The 20951-nt window shown below is 42.5% G+C and overlaps 1 protein-coding gene across 2 annotated transcripts in view; it reads right to left on the bottom strand.

Annotated features, from left to right (window-relative positions):
- Utx (Utx histone demethylase) overlaps nt 1-20951 on the bottom strand; it is a 56051-nt gene that overhangs the window by 6636 nt on the left and 28464 nt on the right. For both annotated transcript variants that reach the window (XM_070667112.1, XM_070667113.1), the window contains 8 exons: nt 9495-9673; nt 8125-8253; nt 4392-4575; nt 3590-3805; nt 3173-3328; nt 2352-2532; nt 1736-2053; nt 13-1584 (listed from right to left, as the gene is read on the bottom strand). In XM_070667112.1, coding sequence (XP_070523213.1) covers nt 13-1584; nt 1736-2053; nt 2352-2532; nt 3173-3328; nt 3590-3805; nt 4392-4575; nt 8125-8253; nt 9495-9673 — 2935 coding nt within the window. The remainder of the gene's footprint in view (nt 1-12; nt 1585-1735; nt 2054-2351; nt 2533-3172; nt 3329-3589; nt 3806-4391; nt 4576-8124; nt 8254-9494; nt 9674-20951) is intronic.

The raw sequence follows: 20951 nt of genomic DNA, 5'->3' as shown, positions 1-20951 counted from the left end.
ATTAATTTTTACCTTCATGTACAATTGTACGGTGTTCATTCCTAAGATTACATGGCCCACATGGCTGAGCATGTTACCAGCCGATACCACTCTGGCAAAAGCCGGTAACTTCATTAATTCGTGTAGCTGTGGTTTCCACTTTCTCTCGTCCGACAGATCCACGTTTGTACCAAAGCGCAACATTTTGGTTCCTGGCCGACCAGCTAAGCCAAATGTATTCTTTTTACGTCTGACCGTTTGACCAGTGCTGTCTTTCGAATCCGAGTCTGACAGATTAGAAGCGTGTACGCCACCTTGCACTTTTTCTTCTTTCAAGCTCTCTTGAAAACTGGAAGCTTGATACTGCGCGTATTTAGCAATCGTCGTGTGGCTGCGATGACTGATGCAGTTCCAGACTTTCTTGTTGAGCGTCGGGTCCCAGTTTTCTTCGCTGGTCTGCTGCATTTGCGTGCGCACCTCGATACCGTGATCTGGATTCGCCTCGACCAGAGTCTTCGTCGAGAAAAGGCCCAGATCGAGCTTAAGCGCCGCCGCGAGGCCACGTATCACAGCAATCGGGTGTTTTAGACAGAATTCTTGAAGATTCGGGCCGAAAGCGTCTTTTTTATTATCTAAATAGACACTTGGCGTAGGTGGCAGAAGTTGTTCTCTTGTCAGTCGTTGAATCGGTGGATCTGGCGGTGCAGGCGGCGGCGAACGATCGCTCAGTATCGAGCAATTCGGCACTCCCTTCAATCCTTGACCTTTACATGCTTCTATTACTCCCCTGGCGTCCATGTTAATGCTCAACTCACATTCCGGTTGTGACTCGCATAACGACTCGAGTTTTAAATTCATCATCGGTTCTGCTTTGGAAATGTTGGTCGTCTCGCTTTTGCTTGTCGTCGTCGTCACCGTCGTGCTGGAGGGTAATGACGACGTTGTCGTCTCATTCTTAACCGACGTCGTTTCACTTTTCACCGTCGTTACAGTTGTTGCAATCGTCGTTGTCATGGCCGTCGTTGTCACAGCATCCGTCGTCGATTTCGACTGCGGAGGCTGGGAGGCCGTGTCTTCCGGTTTTTCTAACTTAACTTCCTTCACCTTGTCCACCGCATTATCCTCAAGATTTGATGGCGAGAACGGACCGGAGCTGAGCGTGCCATTGTCACTGATAACATTACCGCTTGACGGCTCTTCTTTTACCACAGTTTCCAAATCATCGGAACCGAAATGCTTAAGCAGATCCTCCGCTAGCGATGTGGCTATGTCCTTCTGCGACAGTAGCGCCTGCAACTCCTGATCCGTCACGCCTAAGTTATCCTTATTCGCTGCAACCGTCGTGGAGCTCTCCGAGTAGCCGCTGGTCGCCGACGTGACCTGCGTATAACTCTGAGCAGCATACTGATTCGGTTGCTGCTGATATTGGCCGCTGTACTGAGCACCGCCGGCAATCTGTTGCCTCTGCGGCGGATAAGTCGTGTCGGAGGCAGATTTGTAAGGCATTCCTGGTGTCTGCGTGGTATTCCCGGTCGCCGCTGTATTATAGCCGACATTGGTATCAGAGAAACCCGTTTGTAGCGCAACGGTACCTCCCTGCTGCAACTGAATAATTGATTAATTAAAATAATTTAAACGAAGTATTGATTTTCGACGTGACACACATACCGTACTTTACGCGAGAATTAAAATATTCAGTGTCGTAGTTTTCTCGATCGCGTAAAAATTTGATCTCAACAATAAGATAAATAATTACCGGTTGTTGCGGTATGCCATAATTTTTTACGACACCCGATGATTGGCCGAGATTCTGTGGATGATTGTATACCGCGGGATAACCAGGCTGCCCAGGCCTCAGACCTCGTTGTCCCGGTTGCTGCTGTTGCCTAATCTGTTGTTGGTGCTGTTGCATCAAACGATATTGATGCTGCAGCTGAAGAAGCATAGCCTGCTGTTGTGGTGTCAGGCTGTTGACATTTTGTTGCAGGCAATTCAGCGTTTGCAGTTGCTGATGCGATAAGTAGAACGGCGGCATTGCCCGTTGTTGCGGTGCGGTTGATATCACTTCATCACTCTGTCGATCAGAATTGAATTTTATTAATGCAAGCTCGAAATACTTAATCCACGTTATTTATTTTTTTAATTTGTCTCCGCTTGTAATAATTAAATTCTTATTTTCACGGCATTATAAAATAAATTTTATAAAGAAAAGACAGTTTCTAGAAAATTAATAATTAGTTATCTAGATTAGGTCGTAATCATAATAGTAAAATAAATAAATAGAGAAAACAAGCGGATCATTATAAAAAACTGAAAAAAGCAAACGCACATTTTGTATCGATTTCTAGAAAACGTCTTCTATTTTAACGTACCTTAAAGCGCTTAGCGTTCTGTCCCTGAGGTTGAGGATAAGGTGGAGGCGGTCCACTCGGTGTGGCACCGTATTTGTACGAAGGCCCGCCAGGTTGCTGCTGCTGCTGCTGCTGTCGGCTGGACATTTCTGCACTGATCGGCAAATTCCAAGCCTCTTCGATGGACGGCAATTGCCGCCTCCTAAATAAAAAAAATAAAGGTAGTACAAAAAGGCAAGGAACGAGTGCCACCGCGGAGCCGAAGAAAGGAAAACTAAATGTCGGCTGTCTGATATAGTTGTGGCTTGTTTCGACCTTTAACTCACTTAATGATGTTTTCATATTTTGTTTTGTGGTTCTCTCAGATGGAATTCCTGTATCATAAACTCATGTTCTTTTATTTTATCAATATTCTTTATAACTGTTAGAACTTTATATTCGATAAAATTAGATTCAAATTAACATTTTTCTTTATTTTTATTTAATTATAATACCCAGAAGAGGAGTAATAAATGTAACATAAAAAAAAACTTTTTTATCGCCTTTAGATAAAAAATTAAATAATTTTTAAATAAATAAAACTATTAGAGACCAAATTGTGAGTGTGTACTACAAAGTAAACCAAGTCATCTGAATCTAGATATTCGAGATGAAAGAATTTGTTTCGCATTAAGAAGTTAACAAATATAAAAAAAAAAAATTTTCTTTTTTTCCATCTTACATATTTCACAGATGTGTAAATCCTCAAATATTTATATATTTGTTTCAAGTTTCGAAGACTGTGCAGAGAATGATTATGCTGGAACTGTAATGCGTAATTTGACTTTTCAACGATGACTTACTTGGTTGCGACGGAAGGCATTGGTGCTTGACTTAGATGACCCTGCAGAAAGTTGATACGATGGTGAAGGGACGGGTTCATCGGGTTGTTGCCACCGGACTTAACGCCACCCAGACCCGCGAATGGGCCCGTACAATTCGCTATATTGCTATTTCCCCTACGAGTAAAAAGAAATCTTATCACGCTGACCCAGTAACTCAACGCAATCATTAGAAAATTTTAATATTATCAAATGCAAGCTTGGCCTTCAACTTATGGCATATGACGATTATTTTTACGCAGAATACACGATTATTATAAAGCATAAAATTGCATATGTCATAGCAAAAAATAAGAAAGAAAATGGCACTTATACTTAAAAAAAAAAAATTATTATTACAGAACTCTATAAAAATTATTTGCGTAACGCGTAAATTACCTAGATGCGTTAACGTAACAGGCCAAAGCGTCTTTCGGCTGGCTAACACTTTCGTACAGTATGCCTAGATTAGTCCAAGCAGCTGAATGAGATTTGTCTAGTTGTACGGCGCATATGTAGGCTTGTAATGCGTCCATAGGCTGATTCTGTTGCTGGTATAATACGCCTATACTGCACCACGTGTCCGCATTGCCTTCCGATTTTTCAACTGAATTTCTGTTGGACATAAAGAATATGGTTAATTCCCAAATAAAATAAGATAAAATTGTAGATAATTATATATGAATATAAAATTGTGTTAATATTAAATTTACCATACTTGCCTTAACATTAATTTCAATATGTTTGTATTACATTGGCAATTTTCTGCTGTATTTTTGACTATACTCCTATATAAATATTACAATAAACATATTATAAAAACCAAAAAAAAAAAAAAAAAAAAAAGAATAAAAAAAAGTAATACATAACTAAAAGAAAAAAAAATAGAAATAAATGTAGTTTAATTTAAAGCATGCATATGTAAAAATAAAAAAAAAAGTCCAAGAATATTAAGGAAAAACTACCTATACCAATATTTAATTTTACTTTCAATCAATAACAACTACATAATTAAAAATAATTATTAAAACGCGCAGTTTTAGCTCAGTTTCTCGCAATAGAAATATTTTCAGCCTCAACGTATTAAAAAAAAAAAAAAAAGTCGCACATCGTTGCTTATTAAAATTGCGAAATTAATAAAACGTTACAAGTTCGACCGGCTCGCGACGACATCGCACCTGACATCTTTTCGTGTCATTACCTGTACGCGATGAACGCTTCGTGCACCTTCCCGGAGGCGGCTAGGCAGCGTCCCAGAAGGTAGAGACTTTGTCCGCTTTTGGGTTCGGCTTCGATGGACTGCTTCAGGCACTGTATGGCTATAGCTTGCTTCTGCTGCCTGCTTATACCCAAGACTGTGCACTCAACCACGTGGTACATCCATCCTGGAAGAAAAAAGAAAAAAAATAGGAATAATGAACGCGGTGCTCTCCCAGTCTTCTTTTTCCGGTTGCCATTCCGAGAGAATCGCGCGTTACCTCGACGCTACGTGATGCTACATGACGAACTAGAGAACTAGACTGAATAGACCTCTCAGGTATGGCCCTGCGCTTAGCCCTGGCAGCAGTCGTCTTTACGTCCCTTCTCTAGGGGTTCTGTCTCGAATTACCCCCCTTCGCCCCCCCCTTTCTTTTCAAACATAGGCGCAGCAGCGCGAAAAACGCTGTGCAACAGGATTTTCGTCCCTTAAACGAGAGCGGAAGAGCCTTGAAAGATTTTCATTCGGTACTTGCATTCAGTGGGTACTTTAAACTTAGCTGTCGCGTTCTCTTGGAAACCCCCAACGACATTAAGATGTTTCATTAACTCTGTTGTCGTGGATCATTGCGAATTGTTTAGCTTTTTATGCAGGACGAGGAGTATAAAATGTTATACGATTATTAAAGCCCTTCGGGGCACGCTTCTCTCGCTTCGGAATAATGCAGCGTAAGGTAATATGTCACCGCTATAATTAAAAATAATAATAATATTAATTCTTTCGCACGTTCCCCGGACGACGTGCTGATTTATGCCCGCCACTTCTATACTCGCGCGACACGTGTATACCTGTTGATACCTCGTGGATTAATCGTCGTGGGAAAAGCGAGGCGTCGGCAAAAAGTTGTTGTTCGTAACAATAAATGCACGACCGTAAATAGGCAAACACGTGGCGGAACCGCGCGTGGGAACAGACGGAGTTAAATAATTTCTCCGATTAGCCAACTTCGATCTGATCGCGCAATATATTTTACTTTGATGGCAAAGGAAAGCATTACTTTAATTAAAGAAATAAAATTAATCAATTGATAGTGCATTGTGAGAGAAAAATATATTCACTATTGAACCCGATTATAATTTCGTAATATTTCTAATATTAAATATAATTAGTTAATTATAAATATAATTGGATTTGTCGTATTTATCGCTGGGAATATTATAAAATTATGGCCGAGTTCAAAATTAAGTAACTTTTCTCTCATTGTAATTATCAGATTTCAACGTTCAATACTCCGTCGTGTTTTATATTTCAATATAACGACCGAGCAGCATTTCAAAATCCTCTCGGAAGTATTCCTCGCCGGTCCAATCGCAGGATTAAAATAACCACCGCGCGATTGCCGTTCTCCTCGATCCCATCCACCTTCATTGTTATTTATTCACCTGGTACATTTTAACCAGACCTGTTCCCTAAACGCTGCATCCGCGTGATCGCTCGATTTGCAAATTTGTTCGACCTGTGAATTCAAATTGGTCACCTGGCCACGGTTATCAAATGTCACAGACGAGTAGCGAAAAGGACTGGATTCGGGTCAAAACTATCAGATTGAACCGTCAATCAATTTAATTAACTCGTTGGAAATTGTTAAAAAAAAAATTCTTTTTCGACGATTCACCAAAAACAAGGCGCGAGATTTTTCAAAAATATGCATTTCTTCATATATTCCTCGCGTTCCTTCGTTTCTCCTCGTGGAGAAAAGAAAGGAGAGCGACCAGACGAGAACGACGGGGCAGAATTCCAAAAAAAAGGGAAGTAGGACCGGTCGCGACGGTTCGCCGACACGCGAGGAGCCATAAACGGGCCGTAAAGTGGATGTCCCGTTCGCAACGCTCGCCACGTCCTCGAAGAAGCGCAGCCCCGAAAGAGGAGACGCGCCTGTCGACAAACGGGCGAAACGTGCGGACTTTCACCATGGTGCAATCCGTTCCGAAGGGTGGAAAAGAAAAAACGGACCCGAATGTCCGAGACTTACACGCGTCACGTCGAGAAATAACGTCACGGCGATCAACTCTTCGCAAAGCATGAAGGTCCTTCATTAAAACTTTTATTTTTGGAGCGAGGGACAGGGTCAAGAAGAAAATATTTCTACTTGACAAAAAAAAAAGAAAGAAAGAAAAAAAAACCGTGAGTCGTTTATTTGCCGACTTTCACGGTCCATCTATGTTTCCTGGCAAATAAATAAAAAATACAAAAAAACAAAAAAAAAAGAAGTCTTCTCGCCTTCCACGGTCTAACCCATGTTCCCTGATAAATAAAGAAAAAAAAAAAGGATGGGTGGAAAAAGATATATCGCCCCCGCGCGGCTTAAACGACTCAAGGGCGGGAGAAGAGCGGCAAGGGGTGGTTTTTCCTTCGGATCGTCGTGCCTTCAGCCTCGCAGATTCGGCTGAAGGCTCTCGGCGGGCCGGCTGCACTCTGCCAAGTAGTCTGCAGACACGTGTATTGATTTATTCCGGGTTAGGGTGGGCCGGGGATGAGACGGAGCGGCAGCTCGGGGGGGAGGGGGAGGGGGAGGGAGAGTGAATGAACGAGGGACAAAGAGAGAAGAACAGACCGCGTGAATGAGCCCGAGTGAGAGGAAGCGAGGCCCTAGTTGTGGGAAAACTATCCTTTGCTTCTGTTTCTCTCGCACCTGCCCTACGTACTTCTCCCTTTCTCCCGCCCGATTCTCTTCCAGACTGGCGCATAGGCCGCCGAATCGCGACGAGGGCACGGTGGAGTGTTCCCCCCTAGACCTAGACCAAGCTCGCGGAACCCCTATTTTCAAAAGTAACACGGAGCGGGTCGACGAAACTTCTTCTCAAACAGTCGATGAAACTTGCCTCTCGGCAAACGTTTGCAATTATTTTACAACGCCGGGGAACTGTAGCTCGAAATAATTAAGTCGTATGGAAATATAAATAATTGAAAATATCGTAGTTACGTTCCTCTCGTTAAACTTTCATCTTATTTAATTATATGTTTTAAAGAATTGGAGAATAAATTGAAAGGTACTGCCTAATTCAATATGAAGTTCAGACAAAGTAATAATTACGAAGGAATTGGTTATTAAATTAACAGAAAATTGCCGGGGGGGAAAGTTTGGAATTTATTAAACATTTTTTTAAATATTCCTCTTTGCGATTAGAAGACGGAAATAAATTTATCGGCGAAACTTTTGTTCCTACACTTCGGTTATATCCTTCTTCTGGATTAAGTATTTATGCTCTCCTAGGAAATATCGGTAGTTTTAAGAACTTTCCGAAAGTAAAATTTTTGTTTCGTACTCCTCTCTCTCAATGTACTTTAAATATTTGCGTATAAGATATTTATGCATATTCCCCGAGCTAAATATAGTGTGTGGGAATCTTTAAGTAGTTCCGTAGAACGAAGTGGAATGAAACTTTTTCCTGTTATCCTTTTCCAATAAGATTTCAATATTTACATAGGATGGTCTAGCAGATCGATCTTTATCTTTTCTCTTTGCGAACAAATAATTTTAACGGTGTAAATAGATAATTGTAAAAAATTATGTCAAAATTAATTTACCAAAAAAGTTACAAAGGGCAGGTTTTTTTTTAAGCCGACGATTATTATAAATATATAATTTTAAATCGCTTTTTAATTAAAAAAAATATATATATATTTAAATTAAATTTATTTTTAATAAAACAGTGAAAAATCTTAGGTGACTTACCTAGTTGACGGCAAATGTCGGCCTTCAGATGCAAAGGCAGGACCTTTTCCTTCAGTAGGGCCTCGTAGTGTTCCTTAGCCAGACGATATTTGCCTTGCACCTCGTACAAGTGAGCGATGTGGAACTTGACTGCAACGAACACACAGAGAACAATTCTTCAGTAAGTTTCTCAGGGAAGTAGCTGCACAGCCTCGGTTCTTCTCCGAGATCGACAAGGGAATCAAATTATATTATTCGCCGATATGTTCATCATGCGGCGGACTCGTCAACCGGAACTCGACTAAAGAGACACGGAGATCATCAATAAAAATTAATTCGGAGCTTGATCAGTTTTCATATGGCGGCATCGAAGCCCGATAAGCACGTGCGCGAGACTAGCGCGCGAGACACGCCGGACCGGCTATTTAAAAGCGCGACTTCCGCCGGGAAATCATGTAGTTCTCGCGCGAAATTCTCGGTACTCGAAAGAGATAGAGAGGAGAGGAATGACTCCCGCGCGAATCATCGCGTGGAAAACGTACAATTCGGAGTCATGAATCAGTCCAGTCATCGCTGACGTGAGTCAGAACCGCCGTAACTTGTTCTACATACATAGATACATATCCGCGCGCGAGATGCAGAGTGGGGGAATCCCCACGAGGTTCGATTTCCATATTAATGTCAGATTTCCCGATGCATCGGTAGTCAGTATCCTTTTTTCCGGAAAAAAAAAGGAAAAAAAAAAAACGAAAAGGCGACGTTAATCGAGGGAGTTCCCCGTCTCTTTGTGATTTCTCTCTCTTTGTGACTTCGAAATTGAAATCTCCGCAGTGGAACTCGCGGAAATTAACAGAAAATGTAATCCACTTGCTCCTGCAAAGAGCTTAAAAGTTTTTCCTCCCGGCGATTAACGTATGTCGTGTTGCTTTATAAAATAGATATAAATCTCGTCGAGTTATTTGTTGTTAAATGCTGGAGTTTGCTATCGAGAAACATTTAGACGGATTTGCATATTATTTACTGGGATCAAAAGCTGATCGTGAACTGGAATTGCGCGGTAGGCGGATTATTTTAAATCAGGAAAAACTTGTGTGACTATCGTAAACGTTTTTATAATTTAAAAATAACGTTTGATATGCATATAAAAATACCGCTAAAAATCAGTGTTGGCTACTGTTTTTTTTTCTTTTTGGCCTGACAAATATTGAGGTTGAAGTATTGAAAAGTTCTTTAATGGAACTACTGAATAACGCAGAACAGAGTTATCTCGCTGACACGGGCATCGAGCGAAAGGCGGTCAAGTTCGGCGAAGGAAAGTGAGCGAGCGATTACGGAGTCGCGATCTGAATTTTCCGGCCGCGAGTTTGACAAATAAATGGACAAGCGCTTACTTTCAAGCTTGGAGAAGGATGCAGGGGTGGTGGCATCGATCAGGGCGAGGGTTAGATGCTTCAATGCGGCGTCGAACTCAGCGTGGACCTTCAGCATCAAGCCGAGCCGTAGGTGAACCTCGCAGGCCCGTGGAAATCCTGGTTCCACCCATAGCACCTGCTGGAACGCTTTCACGGCCCTAAAACAAGAGAACAATACAGGTGCCGTTAATAAAGTAAATTACTTTCATAAATTAATTACTAAAATTAATTAAATTTTTTTTACGTAATTTTTTATATACAAATAAATCATTCGTAGACCTTTGGCGAGTCTTTCCTTTCTCATCTCTCAAAGAATTTTCTTGTTCTTTTTTTTACGTATTTATTACTGAATTAATTTCTGTACAAGTGTATGCGTATAATTGATATCGAAAGCCAGTGCCCGAATAGAAATCGATGGTTCAAAAAGTCGACAGCCCTAGAAATATTTTGTAAAAAAAAGTGTTTCCCGGACAGTGCGGATTTTACCATAATATTTCGCACGGGCGTTTAAAATAATAATTTCGCCGCAACTAGAACCGGACCGACACCACCAGCCAGGTGACAATTTCCGTCACATTAAGTGTATTTTTTTATTTTTTTCTCTCTTTCAGGCCGAATAATCCGGAATAATAAATTCCCCCAACTTCGCAGACGACGTACATTAATCGCAGACATTAATTTTGTTACATTGCAAGTTGGTTGTTGCAATCACCCGGGCGAAATTGCCGTGCTTCTCATTCCCCGCAAAGCTTACGGTGCCGCGTGCACGCGACGTGGCAAGGTGAACGCACACAGGAAATGGTCAGTATGTAGTCGCCGTCACGCGACAACGGGCCCCACCCTCTCCCTCCCCCCCGCGGAAGAAAAAGGGGGCCGACGTTGCGGCGTAACAGCAACAATTGTCGCGAACGGCATATCGCAGGTCCACGTCGTGCCCGACGCGATCGATGCGCGTTGATCGATCGCACGGATGCACAGGGAAAGCCGGAAGCGAGCAACGTACGGAGGGGAAAGAAAGAAAGAAAGAAAAAAAAAACCGCGACGACCGTAATATCGAGACCTGTTCCGCACGATCCGCGATCGACCGACTGCCGTTTAGCGGATCGAGGGCTATTCTTAAAAAAGCGAGAATTACCGTGTCGAGAAATTCCCAGCGGCGATTTTTATTTTTTGAGATTTGCCAGCAGATTCGAAGGTGATTAGTCGAGAAGTATGAGAAATTAGAAATCGTCACCTGGGCTTAAAATCTTATTTGACACAATCTTCGAGCGGAAGGTAATTATATGCGTAGGATATAACGTGCAATTTGCAATATAATTATCTAAAGAATAATTGAAATAAGACGTGATTATGTATGTATATTCATATAACATGAAATCGCGAATGGAATATATAATTAGTAATAGCAGAAATAATCCGCGGTATTAAATTATTAATCGCGCGGCTGATAGAAGTCCCTCAGCCGCGTGAAAAAGGATGGACAGGCAAAGTTCAATATTTGTGTAACTTAACGATGGAAGTTTCATCTGTTTTTCAAACTGTCCGCGGAAATGAAATAAGTTAAAATAGCTTCGCTTTTTACGTCGCCAATAGAGAGATCAAGGAGCTTTCTCGATTATCAATGTTTCCTTTCTCTGGGAACTACACTAATTAGATAAGAAAAGTAACTATATTTTTCTATAAAAGTAATCCCCCCGAAAGTTAGAAGTGCAGGGAGGACTTTTTTTTCTTTTTTTTTCATTCTTTTTTTTTTTGCGCAACCGAACGCGTCGGCAAAGCATCCCGGTGATATGAGGTGATAAAGTTTGCTTTCTTTAGGGCGGCAGACGGTCACACGAGGGTGTGCCTTCGATCGTTACTTTATTCAGAGCGTCGTCGCCGCTGGACGCGAGCCAATGTCAGTTTACAGCCAACAGCAGCGTCGTCGAAGACGTCACTTTCGTTCCCGTTAAACGACGACCGTTTCCGTCATATAGGTCACAACTAAATTCCCGTATTTCGTCGAAAGCGCCCGTCCGCTCTTTCCCCGCCGTCTTTTAAATTTTTATTCGTGCATTGTCTCCACGTAGAATTTAATTTCCCAGCGCAGCCTTACTTTTCTGGCCTCGCTCAATTTCCATTGTTGTATTTTTTCTTTTTTTTTTTTTTTTACCTTTCTCTTCTCCCCCTCCTATCCCCGAGGGCACGGTTTCAAGAAAGCGCGGCTCAGTTTCTTTGTTTATTGGAAAAACGCGCCACGTGACTTCGCGTGTCGGCGGGTCCACGCCGACTAATCTTCCCCATATCGTTCCAATTTTAGTATGCGAAGCCGGGCACGCGTGTCGAGCAGCGGCTTCGTACGTGCACACAAACACACTCCGCTGCCGGCTGCATGTGCGCGACACACTTTTCACAGAGCGGGGTTACGGCACACTTTTCCTATCCTAAGCGAGCGCGGTTATGAAACACGAACGACGTAACGTAAGCGCGCGCGAGCGCGCGGCTGCTTACGATTATCTCCGCGCGCGATAAAGACTCGGTAACAGCTGAGCCCGAGCGGCCTTTCACCGAATGCAAGCCGCGTTTTCGCGAGGCGGATTTGCTCGCCGGCAATCCCGCAGAAACGTGAAACGGAATCACGAGCGTGGCTCAAAATTGCTCGACTCCCGCGATGGAGACTTGTAACAACGCGGTTGTTAAATGCACGATTCGCTGCCTGTCTAGGAATTTTAAAATGTAAATGCCTACGCTTTCTTTTTTTCTTCTTTTTTTTTTAATTTTTTCCTAGACACACGGAGTCGCAAAAAGCATACCTACTTATTTATTCTATAATTCCAGACGTGTTCCGATACGAGATAATTAAATTTTTTAAGCATCTCGAATTAATTTTTTTTTTTAAAGAGAAGCAGATGAATGGCAACGAACAGGCTTATTAATAGGGATCGCTTTTCAATGTGAAATTTATAACGTATCGGGAAATAAACGGGGATTTAACGAAAGTAATAAAAACGAGGAGAAAAAGAATCACCGTCGTCGTTGTCGTCATCGTTGCCGTCATCCTCGTGACTACATTAAAGAGCAACGCGGTAGTAAATTCATTCACAAAAAGGTCCATTCATCGCTTCATTCACTCGCTTCGTTTCCTTTCGGGGTTCGTTGTCTTCGGCAATGAGTCACTCCTGCGTGCGTCGAGTCGAACAGAAGGAGAAATGTCAGTGACTCGTTTGCTCCTTGCGAAATAATCGTGCATGATAGTCGATGAAGTAAAAAAAAAAAAAAGAAGAAGAGAGAGAGATGCCATCGGCAATGATCATCAACAATTAATCGACTGAATAAATTAAATTTTGTTTCATATTTCTAAACAGCTTTTTTATGGCAAGTAAATAAATTTTAAATTATTCAAGAATTATTATACATACACCTTTAAAAAAAAAAAAAAAAAAATATTGTAATTATAGAAGAAATATTTCTTGAAATACATTTATGATTTTATTTTTCTTTATTTAATCGGTATATTTAGATCGATCGGTTCGATAGTACCCTTTTCTTTCCACTCCACGTCGAACCGCCCGCCCGAAGTTGATTTCCTTGCTCGGTTACGCTCTGTATAGCGTAACGTTAAAATGGAAGCGAGCTTCAACGACGGTAGCCCAGATTGCGATTTTGCGTGGCGAAAGTGTGCCATAACAAACGCCAGATCGCGAAATGCGGCCGCGATCAAGGGAGAAGGGTGCGAATGGAGTCGTTAGGGCACCGTGACGTGTGCCGGCAGGGCGCGATATCGTTAAAGACAATCTTTGGACGGAGCCTTCTCATTATCGTGCAACACTTGGAATTTCCTGGCACGAGAGACGCCGTCGCGTCGCGTCGCGTCGCGTCACATCGCCGTCGCGCTGCACGAAGGGTGCATTAAAATGCACCCTTCGACCTGCCGGTCATTTAACACCTCATAAATTAATCGCGAGTATGATTCGTTAGTTAAGGCGACCCCCGCCGCTAACAATTTCACGACGCGGATTCCCTTCCTCGACGAGTATTATCAGCTAATCGATAAAGCTAAAAAAAATTCGTAGAGATTTATTATTAATAAAAAAATTAATTAATAAAATTTATGTAACATTGCGATACAGTTATCGGAAACTATAATAATTTATATTACTTCTTACGTTGCAACTATATAACCGCATTCAATAATTCCAAATATAGTTTCCATCCAAATCTTTTTTTTTTTTTTTAATAGAATAGAAATAAATTAATTATATACAAACGAAATAAGAAAGTTAAAGGTTATTAACGAGATCTCAAAAATTAAGCGCCTTCGATGTCTACAACACCGCCGGCGTTCATTTGCCGGTTCGTACTTGAGTGCACCGGTTTGTAAACGGCCCACATTTCTGTGCAGTTGCAAAGTCAGCGTCAATAATTTCGACACGCCGGAGATAGAGCGAGCGTTCCGAGAAATCTGATTACGCGATCGGGTATCGAATAAATTCTTCGCCCACGAAGAAAAACCCTCTCCCCGAAGAATAATCGTTTTTAATGACTTCCTTATTACAATTTCGTTATCTTGATCGCCGGCACACGCACCTCCACCGAGACTTGGACACGCGTCACGCACGTCGCAGCACGCGCTTTATCGCGGGAGAACTCGCGAATAACAAGCATTAGAAATAGATCGTAAAAAAAAAAATTTTGCTTCGACCGTCGGTTATCAGATAATTTCAATGTTGCAAAAGTAATTTGAAAAACTCATTTAGCCTCATTATTCCTTGCGTTTATCTCTAGTTAGAAAAATTGCTCTTACCACACCATCGCATTTTTAACGAGAAATATAAAAAAGATATGGACGAGAACCTTGGTTGTTTGAAATTGCGTTACATTAAACATTAAAATCAAACTAAAAAAAAACTAAAAAAAAAAAAAAAAAATTTAACTCGCAATTTTCTTCAAACAACGACCGACAAACTTTGGTCAAGTTTTATAATTAACTCACTCATATTTATCGTTAAAAATATTATAAAGTATCGTTGAGTAACTTCTTCTTTTTTTTTTCCTCGACGTATTAGCTTTACAATTACGTTGCAAATGTTTCAATTATAATTCTGAGGTGTTCACATCTTTCCTTGGAAGTGACAGAAGTTTTCTCATGCAGATTCACCATGTAACAATGCAACGGACTCCCTCCGGCCGCCTAACGGCGGTGGTGCATATCGTCGCGTACGTCGGCGGTGCCCTTACGCAACACGATAGTACTATTCTCTCCCGTTCTACGACGTGGTAGTTTCGTGCCGGGGCGAGAGTTTCGACATCCACGCGCGGCCATTGTCGACGACCCGCTGAACAAAAGGTCTTTTCCACCTCTCTCCCGCGGCCGGCATAAATTGTCTACGATCGCACGACGCGTCACGCATGAATCTCTCGCGGCGCGGCGCGCTTTTCCAGACAAACCGTTCAAACATATTCGTATCTAATACATGAGAACGTTTATTAGTTTAATTTCTCGAGTAGCGAAAGGCCGACTTATTACAATCGCCTACAGGGAAGTTTGTTCTAGTGGAAAATTTGTAATAGAAAAATTTTTATGAACGTCATAGCCGTCTTTAACTAACGTCATGTCAACTCTCTTATTTTATCCAGGGCATTTCACTCGCAGCGTATTACTTTCTAACGATAAACTCTTTACCCAACTGAGCTAAAAAAAGCAAGTTTCAGACTCAAAGTTTAAAGGGACTACAAACCGACCGCTTTCTTGAGCTGAATTCAAGTGACTTTTGCTTCCGAAGTTGAAATTAAAGTTCGTGACTTACTTTAGTTGCAAAAATACGTGACGTTAATGGCAATTAAATCAAAACTGTGCCGTAATAATTTTTTATATGTTTATTTAGAAAATCGATGTTAAGCTCGTCAAACAGTTTGTCGAAAAACAGAACGACGACGCACTGAAAAAAAAAGAACAAAAAAAAAGAAAAAAAAACGACGAAAGAAAGAGGACGAAGGTTGTGACGTAAAAAGCGCGCAGGAGACAACATATGGGGTGGTAGATCCCGACATTCATCCTTTCCAAGTTCTCTGCACCGCGGGATTACGACGCCCACGTAGCGCCCAGCTGCCGGTCGCACACAGGAAGGCTGTTGGAGCGACTAACAGACGACGACGACTAACAATTTCCTAGTGACCCACATCGCGTTCTCGATGCGATCCCACTCCCACGCACGCAAACACGAGTGCTCTCTTTCTCTCTCTCTCTGTCTCTCTTTCTCCTCAATTGCATCTGTATCTCTCGTGACGGCGAACAAATACGCACACAATACGACTGCCACGGAACTATAAACTAATGCTTCTGGAATCGAAGTAGAAAGTTGGCTCGTTTCTCGATTTCGTCAACTTGGACAAAAGGAAAAAAAAAAAAAGCATTTTGATCTGTCAGTAAAACTGTATTGCTAATTGTAATGTCTTCTATAATTATTTGCAATAAAAATTAAATTATTGAGCAAGTTTAAAGCTTCGTTTAAGAAAATGTGGGAGCCGTTCGATAAGTCTTATCGCGACGGGTGTCGAGCGACTTCGAGAAAAACTTTTAAAAATTCTGTTTATCTTTTCAGAGATAAGATGAACGTGATTGCAACGTAGAAAATCAAATATCGTTTTTTTTCCTTTTATCCGAATGATAGGAGATTACTAACTCCGCAGACGTGAGTATTCAGGATCTGAAAATTCCGCAGTATTGGCCGAGTTGTATAATACTGTCCCGCCCATACCGCGATGCAAATTCTCGGAGGAGCGCACCTCCGGTGTCACCGTGCGAGCACGTGCGAGCGTGTGCACGGTGCCTTGGCGCACCTGCACCTGCAACGATTCGGAGGATCCAGCTGCGCGATTCAACTAACGTGTCTTTCTACCTATCGTCCCTCTCTCGCGCATACATACATTCTCGCAACGCGAGTATTTTCGAGCTGCAACCGACAGAACGGTTGCGACAATCGACCTTCGGAAGCGACGAGAGGCTCGCCGTTTTCCCGCCGCTCGCCGTTTTGCAATGAATCATCGAACGGTAGTTTTCGATTAAACAAAGAGCACTCTCCTCGTCAAGTCGCTTTTCAAACGCGCTCTCGCGTCGTCGTTATTGTCCGCAAGTATCGCTGTCAATTAAAAAATAAAAAAAAAAAGTCCTCTCAATCCCATCAATCTCACCTCTGACAATCACTCCAAAAGCTTCAACGTCCCGGACTAACCTGGGAGTTCAACAAACGCGACCGGCAAATCTCCGCCTTAGATAATCGTGCCGCACGTTTTCGTCCTAGCCGGATTAAAATCATACACGTGTACCAAGTAAATTTGGCTTTGAAATGCCGCGGGCGTCGAATTAGAGCGCGGCGGTATCTAAGACCGCACGTGCACGTTGCAAATTGCAACGGGGAGAGACGACGAGAGAAACGGGCGGGAGGGGGAGGGGTCCGGCGGGACTTTCGCAATGGCGCGGCATTGTCGTGTTACCGCGGCTGGAGAGATTGCTGGTCTCGGTCTCTCTCTCTCTTTCCTCCTGCTGCGCATACGGCGGTGTGCAACGGTACCTCCCACTATCCCGGCAAAAGAACCGCCGACTCGAGTCGAGTCGAGCGGCGTGATGGACAATGGATGGATGCAAAGCCTCGCGAGCGCGGTTGCATAACGGACTGCGCGAACTAATTCTCGCGAACGAGCAAGCGACCCGAAATCGCGACGCTATCTCCGGCCTTCTCGATGTAAATTTAGAAACGTCGGAGGGGGGAAGAAGGGGGCAAAAAATAAAAATGAATATACGAGATAGCGTACGAAGTGATAAGGGAAGTCCGCGTATGTGCTTGGTCTACTTAGGCAAGGCCGCGAATTCGCGGATAGGAATTATCTTCGCGACGCCGAAGGCTGAGCTTTCCGCACAGTTAATTACAGACATTGACTTAGGTGCACCGATTTCGGAAGGTCTCTCGATAAATCAATTTTCCCGATAAATAAAAAATAAAAAAAGAAAATAAAAAAATATATATACATATATAAAATAAACATTTATCTGTAGCACGTAACTGTCTGAAAAGCGTCACGTCGATATTTGTATTAAAATCAAAATTAATATTTCCGTCAAGGAGCTTCATATAACCAATCTCCGAGTTCGAAGATCAATATTGCCAAGCCAATATTATTGTTTGTGCGTTTAAAAATAAAATGACTGCGATGCACATGCACCCGGGTGCGGCGACAGATGCATCTCCGCGTAGCACGCGCCAAGCGCGCAGGTGTGTGCCGGCACGGCGCGCTAAATCTTGCCGGACAAGGTGTCCGTCGATAGGTACGAGGCTCTTCGGCCGTTCTCTTTCGTAATCTCGTTAATCTTAAGCTGATCGAATAAGCCCGAGTTATCTCGGCCGCTTGGCAACGAAGGAAAACATCGGGTAACGAGAAATAAATTAAAAGCTATTAGTTAAATTATTCAGCAAATATGCTTTTTCAAAGCTTTTACCCTCGACGAGTGCACACGTTACTTCTTATAAATTCATATTACTACAAAAAAAAAAAATATATATATATGTATATATATAAAATATATATAATATAATAATATTATAATTGCGATTCTTGAGACCTTTTCGAGAAACAGTTTCGGTGCACGACAGTCAACGACGATAAAATTCCGCAACTGCCCGATTTCGTGAAGGCGGCCGCGAAGCACCAATGCGGAAAATCGTACGTCCGCATTTGTATTGCATTATGCACGCGTAGCGTTATATACCGCCGAGAAAGATCGGGGAAGATGATAATATTACGTATCGCTAAACGCTTGATAGCATCGCGACGGCCGGGGCTTGGAGAGAGCAAGCGGCTCTTCACCTCGCTTAATTACCTCGAAAACTTACCGCCGCCATCGACCCTCGGCGATCTCGGCTATTAACGGGGATTGCAGTTACAAGATTTATATAACTGTCATTATTATGTCGTTTAATTTCCATATTACTCGTCGTGCGATTCTTAATTGTTACCTTGATCGCCGCTATTTCATAATCGTCGCAACTGTATTACACCGAGGAAAGAATATAGTTACATTTCAGCTCAATTATAACTTCGTGACATGTCTAGAAAGTTTATGACGTTATCGGGTGTTTCTTCAGAAAATCATAATCATAAAATAAGCGATTGATAATCATTTTGTATTAAAATTACGAGGATTATGAATTATAAAATTATGACTGAGTCCAAGAGCGACTATATTATTCCCTCAGTGTACGTCTCGGGAATATTTCAAAATAATTCCTTTGATTATTATATTCAGATAAATGCCGAATCAAGCGAATTGCAATTACCTCGCTGTGCAACCTCCATTACCGAGACGTCGTGAATAAGTAAATCCCCGTCACAAACGTTCGCCTCGGCTCGTAACATCGCGAAGTCAAGTGTCTTTAAAATTAACCGAGCCCGCTCTGAATAATATATTTCCTACTCGCTCGTTATACTTCAAAAACGAAACGTACGCTCGCGAATATGACGTCCACTTGTACGCTGCAAGAACATCGATTGGAAAATTGAATATTCCGTTAAACGTCGGACTCCATTTGCGATAACGAACAATAGCGAGAGGCCGAAGTATCTCGCATCATATTCCGGAAAAGAAAAAAAAAGAAAGAAAGAAAGAAAGAAAAAAAAGAAAGAAAGGAGAACCGTTACGTTTCGCGGCTGCAGTCGCGGATGTGTCTCTTGCACGTGCATGTTTCCTGTGCAACTGGTGGCGTCTTTCGGTGACTTAAGGAAAGAAAGGGCCCGCCGTAAACAGGTGATCGATACGTTTGTGCGTGCGTCGCATCCGTTAATGGGTAACGTGGGTACACCGAGCCGCGGAATCGTTTTCGCGAAGTCCGGATGAAAGCGACTCGTGGTCGAGTGTCGGGCACTCCGCAATTAACGCAGTTGTCCGGCAAATACGCGAGCACGCAGGGACACAGTCATAAGCGCGCGGACACACACACACCTGTTCAATTTCGTTGTTTATTGCTTGCACATTATTCTCCGTCGACTTTAATCGTTCTTCTTGTCGGTCTTCTCGCGTCGTTCGAAACGGAGCTTATAAACAACCTTGGGCGTAACGCAATTACGGAGCAATTTCCATAATCGAGTTTTAGCGCGTCGCCGTCATCGGGTCGCGTTCGCAAAACGGCGCGAACAATTATTTTCCGATCTTTTGAGCCTCGCGTAGCAAATGTCCCAGAAGCGGCGAGTTTCTTTGTCACGTCTCTCTTGCCCGGACTTTGCGCGGACGATTCGAGTGTTTACCACGCTGGCAGGTGAACCGCGCGCACCTTTTACGATACCGCGGCATAAATTAAACGTATTTCGATCGCGCGGACGAGGATCGTCTACGACGATACGCTCGTAAGAGCGATAAAAGTTTTTTTTTTAATCGTCGTCGTTGTCGATTAAACGCGGCGCGCCGTGTCTATCGATTGAAAGATAAATCGCACGGCACCCTGAATATCCCCGGTGCATTTCTAATGGAGCTATGCAAATTTTTGTTGTCTCGAATAATTTCACGCGGAAGGCGCCGCGCAGCAAAACACTTTTTCGCGTACAAGTAAAAGGAAGCGAGTGGAAAACCGAGATAAACGGCTGGACCTCGCGAGAAACCTAAATAACCGAAACTAAATAAATATTTTCTCTATCCCGTACATTTCTCACTTTCCTTCTTGAATAATGTAATCGAGGCTCAAAGAACATATCTTTTTTTTTTTTTTGCAGCAGCTCGATGTATCGGAATAATTTGCTTATCAAACAGTCGTTTATCATTCTAACATACGCAGGAAGTAAGTATCCTTAAACTGAGAATGTAAATCTCGTATATAAGTAAAACAATAATTGCATTAATTCGAATATATTAATTTTTATTCTGTCTTATTCTTTTATCCTATAAATAAACTTCAATATATATAAAATAAAAGAATAAAATGTATTCTTTTTAAATTACAAAAGATTTGTTTCAAATTGAAATTTATATTTCCAAATTAACGCGATTATTCTGTCACTTATATAAAAATCTCAGTTTCTTAATTTAAGAACGCCTTTTTTTTTTCTCTGTTTATGTAGGGCTTCTTACACGCGCAGCTATAAAATGTTTCATAGTGCTCGAGGAGCCTGATGGAAGGAAGGAAGGGAAAGAAAGAGCGAGGACGCGTGCCACGAGCGCGTCCGGAGCGCAAGCAAGTCGAGGATGCACCTGTCCACCATCTTGGTCCCACTCTCTCTGGGCCCGTATGGCATCTCGCGGTCGGCAACGGCGAGGAGTGCCAGAGGGAGGAAGGAAGAGAACGGGAGAGGACAGGAGGAAGAAAGGCGAAGGTGAGAGCGGGACGCAGGAAGCGCCCGAGACAGGATGTGGGCAGCTGTTTACCAGCTGGAGGATGATACACCTCGGCGTCGCGCGCTTACGAAACCTGCGTA

Source organism: Cardiocondyla obscurior, linkage group LG15 (assembly GCF_019399895.1).
Source record: "Cardiocondyla obscurior isolate alpha-2009 linkage group LG15, Cobs3.1, whole genome shotgun sequence".
NCBI classification, from domain to species: domain Eukaryota; kingdom Metazoa; phylum Arthropoda; class Insecta; order Hymenoptera; family Formicidae; genus Cardiocondyla; species Cardiocondyla obscurior.
Note: the sequence above shows the minus strand (reverse complement) of the source record. Positions and strands in the feature narration are given on the sequence as shown.